The sequence below is a fragment of the Etheostoma cragini genome, chromosome 21 (genome assembly GCF_013103735.1).
Source record: "Etheostoma cragini isolate CJK2018 chromosome 21, CSU_Ecrag_1.0, whole genome shotgun sequence".
Taxonomy (NCBI): Eukaryota; Metazoa; Chordata; class Actinopteri; order Perciformes; family Percidae; genus Etheostoma; species Etheostoma cragini.
In genome coordinates, this window is record NC_048427.1 from 5,741,716 (window position 1) to 5,750,767 (window position 9,052).

At 38.5% G+C, this 9,052-nt stretch overlaps 1 protein-coding gene and 1 long non-coding RNA gene across 3 annotated transcripts in view; one reads left to right on the forward strand and one right to left on the reverse strand.

Moving 5' to 3' along the window:
• Positions 1 to 3,290: 3,290 nt before the first annotated feature.
• fshr (follicle stimulating hormone receptor) overlaps positions 3,291 to 9,052 on the reverse strand; it is a 10,683-nt gene continuing 4,921 nt past the window's right edge. Inside the window, exons 6-14 of the mRNA XM_034860563.1 lie at positions 8,558 to 8,632; positions 8,093 to 8,170; positions 7,320 to 7,388; positions 7,148 to 7,222; positions 6,536 to 6,721; positions 6,055 to 6,275; positions 5,599 to 5,780; positions 5,309 to 5,500; positions 3,291 to 4,429 (exon numbers count right to left, since the gene is read on the reverse strand). Of these exons, the coding sequence (XP_034716454.1) occupies positions 3,911 to 4,429; positions 5,309 to 5,500; positions 5,599 to 5,780; positions 6,055 to 6,275; positions 6,536 to 6,721; positions 7,148 to 7,222; positions 7,320 to 7,388; positions 8,093 to 8,170; positions 8,558 to 8,632 (1,597 nt within the window). The 3' untranslated portion in view covers positions 3,291 to 3,910. The remainder of the gene's footprint in view (positions 4,430 to 5,308; positions 5,501 to 5,598; positions 5,781 to 6,054; positions 6,276 to 6,535; positions 6,722 to 7,147; positions 7,223 to 7,319; positions 7,389 to 8,092; positions 8,171 to 8,557; positions 8,633 to 9,052) is intronic.
• Positions 7,706 to 9,052, forward strand: part of LOC117936979 — a 4,048-nt gene continuing 2,701 nt past the window's right edge. Inside the window, exon 1 of one of the 2 annotated variants that reach the window (XR_004655069.1) lies at positions 7,706 to 7,715. This is a non-coding gene — a long non-coding RNA (uncharacterized LOC117936979). The other variant, XR_004655068.1, reaches the window with a different exon arrangement.

A 9,052-nucleotide genomic window follows, 5' to 3' on the forward strand; every position in this document is an offset into this window, starting at 1 on the left:
AAACACATTTAGTAAATTAGTATACTTTCACGTAATTGGACCACCAGATGGCATTGTTTGGCTGCAAACAATAAGGTTATGATTTCAAAGTACTTAGGACACACACACACACACACACACACCTTGTAACAATGCAACAACAGTTTTGTTGCATTGTTACAAGGTTTTATCTAGAGTCCCTTTTTCTCCTTTTTCTGTTACATAGTTTTTCTGTGGAGAAGATCTTTTTGTAGCTCTTACCAAACAACATCAAACAAAAGCTACAAACAAAAGTTATTAATCATTTATAATAATCAGTGAATATAAATTTGAGGATGATTGCGTTTCTAAATAAAGGGATGTTATCCATTTAATCATCTTAAGTGCTTTTCAGCACTGCATGACAAGGAAAGGAACAAGGAAAAGGAAGTTTCCAGTGCTGAGCTGCACAACAACATCTAACTGAGACTGTATCAGTTTTTTCTCCAAAATAACATTTACTGTTTCCGACAGCAACAGTGATGTAATCTTGTTTGCAACTTTTTGTTTCTTATTGTTTTTATGATGACATGTTATGACAATATTGTTCTGTTAAAACTCAACTTTCACACTGATGTATGTTTTTGTATCTACATTCATTTGACCTCATTCTGAACTGTTGTAAAGTTGTGCTTTGCTGTCACTACATATTGTTGACTTTATTTAAGGGTGACTATGTTGTTCACAGCTAAGTAGACCACAACAGAGATTCCAACAAATCCTGCATTAGTAGCGTCACCTGGTGGTTCAAGTTTATAAATGCACCCACACGTTCAATGTTGGCATATAGGAGGCAGTGCATCCATATCAATGAGATGGACTCGGATTCCTTCATGCAGCTGCAGCCTTGAAACCCTGGGTTACTTGCCTCTGTGTGTGTGTGTGTGTGTGTGCATGTGTGCGCTTTATCTAGCTGCCATATCCATCCTCCTGTAATAAGCAGAAAGAGCAGCTGTGGAGTCTCCCCTCCCCTTCCACAACCCACCCGGGCATACAGAGCAGAGGTTAGTAGGGTTACTATGTCCTTGAAAGCTTTGGATGCTCTGAAGGACAGCATTTCTAGGGACAACTCAATTTAGTGGGTGTTTTTTTCCTTTTGTTACTACTCCTAATAACCTTATATTCACCATGCAAAATCTACTTTGATGCAGTCTACTACTATGCAGAGATGATATAATAAACAAATTTATAAATGACATGGAAAACCATCAAAAAGATATATTTTGTAGACAAACAGATTTAAAATAAAAAAGTGGCAGTGACACTTAATACTTCCATTCACAAAAGATAAATGTAATTACATTACAAAGGCAATTACACGTCCATTTTAGGATGAAGTTAAGGGTAGGAGGGATATGGAGGCATGGAGAGCAACAGCAGACAGAGTGTATGTGGAGATTATTAATCAGTAGGTCCCTGCGGTGTGCTTCTTAATGAATATCATTCCATTATGACATTGAATGCTAAATTAATGTTAATTTCTTGATGTGCATATTATATGCCAACATCCTGACTGTCAAACCTTTGTAAAACTATTTCAAAGTACTTCAGTTTATTTAATTATCCCGAGACACCAGATGGAGGGCATTTGTCACACAAAACAATGCATGAAAGTTAAATCAGTTTGATCACTTTCCTTAACTCTTTCTACTTTTACTTGTGATCTCAATTGCTATGATGCAGTTAACTCCACCCATCTGGCGTTCCAAGCAAGTTCAAATTAACGTAAGAAATTATCTTGGACAGCTTTTTAAACAAGATTTGGTCAAAGCATCTGCAATTATTCTGTAGCTATCTTTACTTGGAATTCTGTCCGCATTGCACATACAGTAGTGTACCTGTGACCTGTGTTGTTGTAGGTCAGAGGTCTAGTCCAGTCTAGTCAATTTATTTATAGAGAATATTTAAAACCAACCTAGGTTCAACAAAGTGCTGTACAAAGTTATAAAAAACAAAGGAAGACAATACAAATATAAAATTATGCACATCATACAAACAGCACACTTCCATACAAATGTCCCCAAACTAAATCATATGCCAAAGAAAAAAAAAGTGTTTTAAAGACAAGACATAAAGATTTCAGCAGTAGGGGAGACCCTGGAATGAATGGGAAGTTTGTTCCAGAGTCTCGGGGCCACAACGGAGAAGACCCCCCTTTGTTTTCATCTGAGACTGTAGAATAGCTAAAAGGAACTGATTAAATATATAAAAGAGCCAATCCACTTAATGCCTTAAAAACAAGTAACATTACCTTAACATCAATTCTATATTTTACCAATAACCAGTGATGAGAAGCCAATATCAGGGAGATATGATCCCTCTTTTTGGTAACAGTCAACATTCTAGCAGCCGCATTCTGGACAAGCTGCCTGCGTGATAAAGATGATTGGCAAATCCCAGAGTACAAGGAATTGCAGTAGTCAGTACGAGACAAAATAAGAGCATGAATAAAGGTCTCCAAGTCCTTCTGACAGAGGAAGGATTTTAGTTTAGCAATAGTCCTGAGATGAAAAAAGCTACATTTGACAACAGAAATAATTAGTTTCTCTAATTGTAATGCTTGGTCAAAAATGAAACCTGGATTTCTGGCAAAAGGGCGCACACTTGAGGCCAAAGTTCCCAAATTTTTCAAACGTGCATCAAGTGAATTTGGGGGGCCAAACCAAATGAGTTCCATCTTAGCCATCCAGCACTTATTGTCTTTCAGGCAGGGAAAAAGTGACTTTAAAGAGTGGGTATCACCTGTTTTTAGAGGCAGGTACAACTGTGTCTCATCAGCATAACAGTGATCAGATATGTTATGTTTGTGAAGAATGGAGCCCAATGGGAGCAAGTACAAAGAGAATAAAATTCGACCTAAAATCGAACCTTCAGGTACAATGCATGTAAAAGAGGAGGAAATATTTCCAATTTCAACAGAAAAGGTTGTATTTTTTAAATAAGAATTGAACCACTGTAGAGTAACTGCCTGGATTCCTACCTTATGCTGAAGGCGTTCCAACAAGATGACATGATCACCAGTGTCAAATGCAGCACTAAGATCCATCCAGAGTAAAATAGCACAATTTTCTCCGTCACCGAACAGCAACAAATCATTTAGCACTTTATGAAGTGCTGTTTCTGTGGTATGGTGTACTCTGAAACAAGACTGAAAATTGTCCAAGACATTATTTTTACTTAAAAATGAAGAGACCTGAGCAAGAACAATCTTCCCCAAAATCTTCGACATAAACGATAATTTAGATATAGGTCTAAAGCTGTTACAATCCGTGGGGTCAAGGTTGGGTTTTTTAATTAGAGGCTGAACCACATCATGTCTACAGCTAGATGGGACTGTGCCATTCATAAGAGAGATATTTAATACAGAAAAGAGGCCGGGACCAAGAGTATCAAATACCTCTTTCAAAAGACGAGAGGGAACAATATCTGAAGCTGAATAGGTAGGTTTCATGTGTGATACAATATCCATCAATGCTGACAGGACTACAGGCACACAACAATTCAGAGAAGCAGGGCATAGGATTGATTTAGAAGGGTCATCGGTATATCTGATAGTGTCAACCTTGACAAAAAAGCTCAAAAATTGTTCTTTGATTTCAAACGTAGCATCAGGGAGTGCAATAGCATGATTTAGTGCAGTATGTATTGGACTAAACACAATTTTAGGGCTATGTGCATTTTTGGCTATGATATCATAAAAATGCTTTGCTTTAGATACTTTGACAAGGCGTTGGTAGGATACCTGGTGATCTCTTAGGAGAGAGATGTGATCCCTCAGGAGAGAGATCACCAGAACTGTATATATTCGCCTAAGAGAAAAAGGATGTCTGTGGGGAGAGAAATATATTAACATCCTGCAAAAAGTCTGTAGCTGTGGATTTTTGAATGACAGTCAGCACTCTTGTTTCCCATCTAGACTTAATGTATTGGCCAAGGAGTACAGCGTCACATGGCTGGTCTTTGGAGAGGTCCAGGAGCACTCTGTCCGGTAAATCTGCGCCCAGGTTTTAAACAGGCCAAAGCGAGCTGTGAAGAGAAAGAAATCCCGCCTGAAAGTGCGGGTGAAGAAGGCGTACAGGAAGGGGTTGGAGCAGGAGTTGACTGGGTAGAAGAGGACCAGCAGTATTTTAGCGTCTGAGACGGTGATGAGAGGTTGCTTGAGGGCAGCTGACACAGCAAAGAACGAGATGGGAGCAATGCAGACAAAGTCAGTGAAGATGAGGATGGCCATGCGTTTGGCGACGCATGTGTCGGCGTGTGCCGGCGCTGATGAGGGGTTGCGGACGGTCCGGTAGATGCTGAGATAACAGCCGCACACACAGAAAAAAGCCAGGATGTTGAGGAGGAGGAGAGACACCACATAGACCTGAGACACCAGATCATCCACGTCCATAGGGAGGCAGATACTCACCTGCACCACAAAGAAATACAGACGCTTAAATCAAAATCACAGCGTGTACAAGGGCCTTAAATGTACATCATTTTCATGACATAACCTGATATACAAAAAGCTAGACTGCAAAGTTCTGGAGCAGTTAAACCTCAGCCGAAAGACTCTCAAAATGTTGTGGACCAGTAGGCTACACAAACAAACTCTTTCTCTATCTGGATATACTATTATATCCATATGAACAAAGATACTAAACCACCGTAAGGTCAGCAAATGAAGGTAATATACAGAAAACAAAAGAGAGAAAAGAAAAAATCATCTGTGAAGCCATTAAATAAATTGCGTTACAAAATGCTTTTCTATGAAGAATAAAAAAGTTCACATACAAAAAGTATTTTTCAATTTTTTGTTTGTTTTACAGTTAAGTAACTTTCATTAAATCAAGAAATTAGTTATGACCATTTTTCACTTTTTTCTGGTCTTCTATGAACCAAACAATTAATTGGTTAATTGAGAAAACATTTGGCAGATTAATAGCTAATGAAAATAACCTCTATGTGAACTGAATGTTATCTTAGACATACAAAACATTACATTGCATCTGTAGTTTTGCATATTTTGTAGCATGCATATGCACATCTATGTCAGTTTGTAGAATACGACAAATATATATTTTATATGTATATACTGTATACAATATTACAGTTCACTGAAAGTGTATTTTTATATGACAGAACGAGACAAATAACAAATTGATTGATTGACTGATTGATTCAATAAATGAGTTCATACACCATTTTACATCCACAATCAGATCAACCTGAGCAAATTTAAAAAAGAAAAATGCAGTGAATTGTTGTCACAACGAGTTGAATAGAAAGTCTTATACAAAGAACTCACCTTTTCATAGCTGCTGACCCCGACTGTGGGCAGCAAAGCGGCAATAGACGAGAAGATCCAGCCTGCTATCATGACAATACATGCATGTCTCAGGCGAAGTTTACGGTCCAGCCGCAAGGCATTTGTGATTGTGTGCCAGCGCTCCAGTGTGATTGCTGTTAATGTGAACACTGACAGCTCACTGGCAAACACCTGTAATTTAAACATACATGAACATTTATAAGTGTTGTTATTTGCATGTATGTAGAGCTGTCACATTTGTTCAATGGACTGAATGGATGCATACACACCGTGAAGAAGCCTGCCACACTGCAGCCCAGGCCTGTCTGCCAGTATATGGCGTAGCTGCAGTACTGGCTACGAGTAAGCATGTCCACAGATGCTATGATTACCAGGTAGATGCCCATGCAGAGGTCAGAAAAGGCCAAGTGGCACATCAGGAAACGAGGAACAGTCAGTTTGCAGCGGCTTCCTGACAATGCAACAGTAAAAAAATGATAACAAAAATCTTGGTAAGTATAAACAGTCCTTTAGACGATATTCCATTGTGAAAAAGAAGAAAGCCTAGTATAGCTTTTATGTGAAAGAACGTTTTGGGAAGAAAAAAATGGAAGTATAGAAATAAGACTATAGGCAAAGACAAAAACAAGGAATTGTAAAAATGAAGAAACTTTGAAGTAGTTAACAAGGTAAAAAATGAGGAAAAGTAGGACAGGATGAAAGTTTAAGATTGTCCCATTTCATACCTAACAAGACAAGAAGTACTGCTGTGTTCCCCAGCAGCGCAAGGATAGAGATGATCCAGATGAGGACTCGTAGGGGGACCGAGGGCATGATGTCCTCACAGGGGTTAAAGGCATCTTGGGCTGGGCTGCAGGTGATGGAGGTGGAGTTGGAGCAGTAGTCTTTATGGAATTGAAGGTTATACTGAGCCTCGGGGTGAGAGCACAGGGTGTGCCAACTCGATCTACATCCAAAAAGTGTAAGAATGCAAACAAAATCTATGAGGTGCTTTCATAGTTTTCAATACTTTTTCCACTGATGCAGCATTCACTTTATTAACACAAGGTTTTTCTATGAATTCATGACAACAAAACCTTGAGATGAAGGCTATGTGGCCGATACTACAGTTTTAGCTAACGGTAATTAACTAATCAAAAGCAAATTTCAATCTATTTCTTTAATAATAACGTGTTCAGAAACCTTTTGATGATAATGCATGTGTACCTGTTCCTGCTAATGTTTTGGAGGAGGCAACAGTGTGACGGATACGTCAGGTCGGCCTGGCGGAGTTTGGTGAAAAGCTCTAAAGGAGGAAGTTTTTTCAGATTGTGGGCGGCCTCTGCGATCAGCTCCTGGAGTCCACCGAGGATGTGGTCTGGCAGGGAGCTGAGGGCAGTGTGAGAAATGTCCCTGCAAAAACAATACAAACAAGTTGGTATCTAACAGTTAAGTTACTGTCATTATAATTTTAGAATCCTTGCAATGTTTAATAGATATATTCCCTGTTTGCTAAATGTAATTTGCAAATGGCATTTGACCCATAATCAGTTCATGAAAGCTGTTATTAACTTTTCTTAGGACATAAAAAAACTCTGCTTTGCTTTGAATAAAAACGCTGAAACTCAAGTTTCCTTATAAGACAGTTCCCGGGAAGCGTGATTGATTGAAGTGAGTGATTGCTACTTCAATAGAAACGTTGAGTGGGGAATAAACCTGCTCTCAGTTTATTTTTTACCTTAAATCTGGCATGTTTCTAAGTATTCTGAGCCTCCCCCCTAAATGACGATAAGGAGGGTGAATCATGTAGGCAGAGTTACTGTTGGATGTCATGCTTACAGTACCACCAACTCACTGGAACCCAAAAAGGCGTTGGGATTGATGTGAGTAAGCTGTGTGTTTCCTCTCAGATACCTAAAAGAGAGGAAGAGACAAATCAAATACATGAGCTGACTTTTTCTTTTTTTTGTTAAATATTCTGTTTGTTATCGTGTCTCTGCCTGTGACTCACAATCTGTGCATCTTTGTGCCGTTGAAGGCGTCACTTGCCACCTCCTTGATGCCATTTCTGTTGAGCCGTCTGTCATTAGAGAGAGAAGCCAAATTACAGTCATGCGGCTCCAACACAAGCAATTCTCAACAATGAACTTCTCTGAAATATCAAAGCTAATGTTTGTGTGTGCGCCTTTCTTTTGTTCTCAGTGACGAAAGCATTATGAGTACACAAAAAAAACACTAAATAAACTGTATTTGTTATTATGTAAGACTTCCTTAGAGGCTGAAGTTGTTGGCAGATTAGTTGGAGTAATTTGGCAGAATTTTCAATTTTTCTCACAGAGTTATATAACAAGTATATTTCCCAATATGACTATCGTTTAAGTAAAAGTAAAACGACAGAGTAAAAGTTGTCTATTAAGTGAAAGTCAAAGTAAAAACTGTTTTATCAGCAAAACACACATAAAGTATTGACAGTAAACGTAATTATGTATTGTAATATTTGATTATTATTTCTGATGCATCACAATTGTAGATGCATTTTAATCTAGCAACTGGTTAAAATGGAGCCAATTTTATTAACTGATGACTCGGCTTGTCTGTAAAATATTCACTTGTAAAGTGGAAATAGAGATTAGTAAAGTAAAGTAGCATGGAAAAAATAAAGACAGGGCTCAGTAAAGAGGGCAGAGAACATTTCAGGGAACATTCGTCATTGCACACGTAATGCCCACTTGGAGCAATGTGAGAGCGGTGCTCGTGTTTCTAAAAAAGCGATGAATTCCTTACATGATGATAGATTGAGTGCAGAGGCCTCTGAAGGCATTGGCGGGGACTCTTTTTATGTGGTTGTTATCTTGCAGGTCACTAAGCAGAACATAGATCAAAAACCCATGATTAACAACAAATACTGAAAAGTACATAAATAGTTAGAAAAACAGCAAATATACACGTATGTATGCTGGAAAATATCAAGAATACATGCTACAGTCCCTTTAAATCCACTTCCTTTTTGAAGTTAGTAAATGTCAGATGGGAGATAGTTTAAATATGTGTTTTTAAAGGGTGGAGATGAGGGACAGATGGTTTGTATTTCTGACATTCTGGTCTGTGAGGACTACTCAGTGCGTAGGTTTAACTGTAGTATATGTGTTGGATTTCTTTTGGGCTTTTAAATTCTGTGTGTTCAAGTGCTTGTAGGAATAATGCTGTGTGGGCATTTGTAGTTCATTTGTATATTGTGTTGAGACGTACACCAGAACGCTGTGCGCCTTGGAGTGGATCTTGGTGAAGTTTGGAAACATTCTTAGTCCGGTGTAGGAGATGAGCCTGTGATGTGCAGATTAACCACCAAATGTTATGACATTCATGCTGTGTCTGCCTCTGAACAACAGATACTCTATACAGTGAGTCATGTGATAAAATCAGACAATGTTGCATTCAATTTAACAACAAACTGTAGATAAAAATAAGCAATTGAAGAGATTCCAAGACAATTCAGAACAAAGCTCAAGCAACAGAGAGATAAATCAAACAAACATTTAAAGAGCTCCTTGTTCCAAATAACAGTCCTTTCATTTTGTTGGCAACAATTTAGTATTTGATGTTTTTGTCACAAAGATATCAATAGCTGAAATGACGGATAAGTGATTTTGTGGAAAATGACAGGATGGGGTGCCCAGATAGCTTGGTGGGTAGAGCGGGTGCCCATGATTTGAGGTTTACTCCTCGACACAGCGGGCCCGGGTT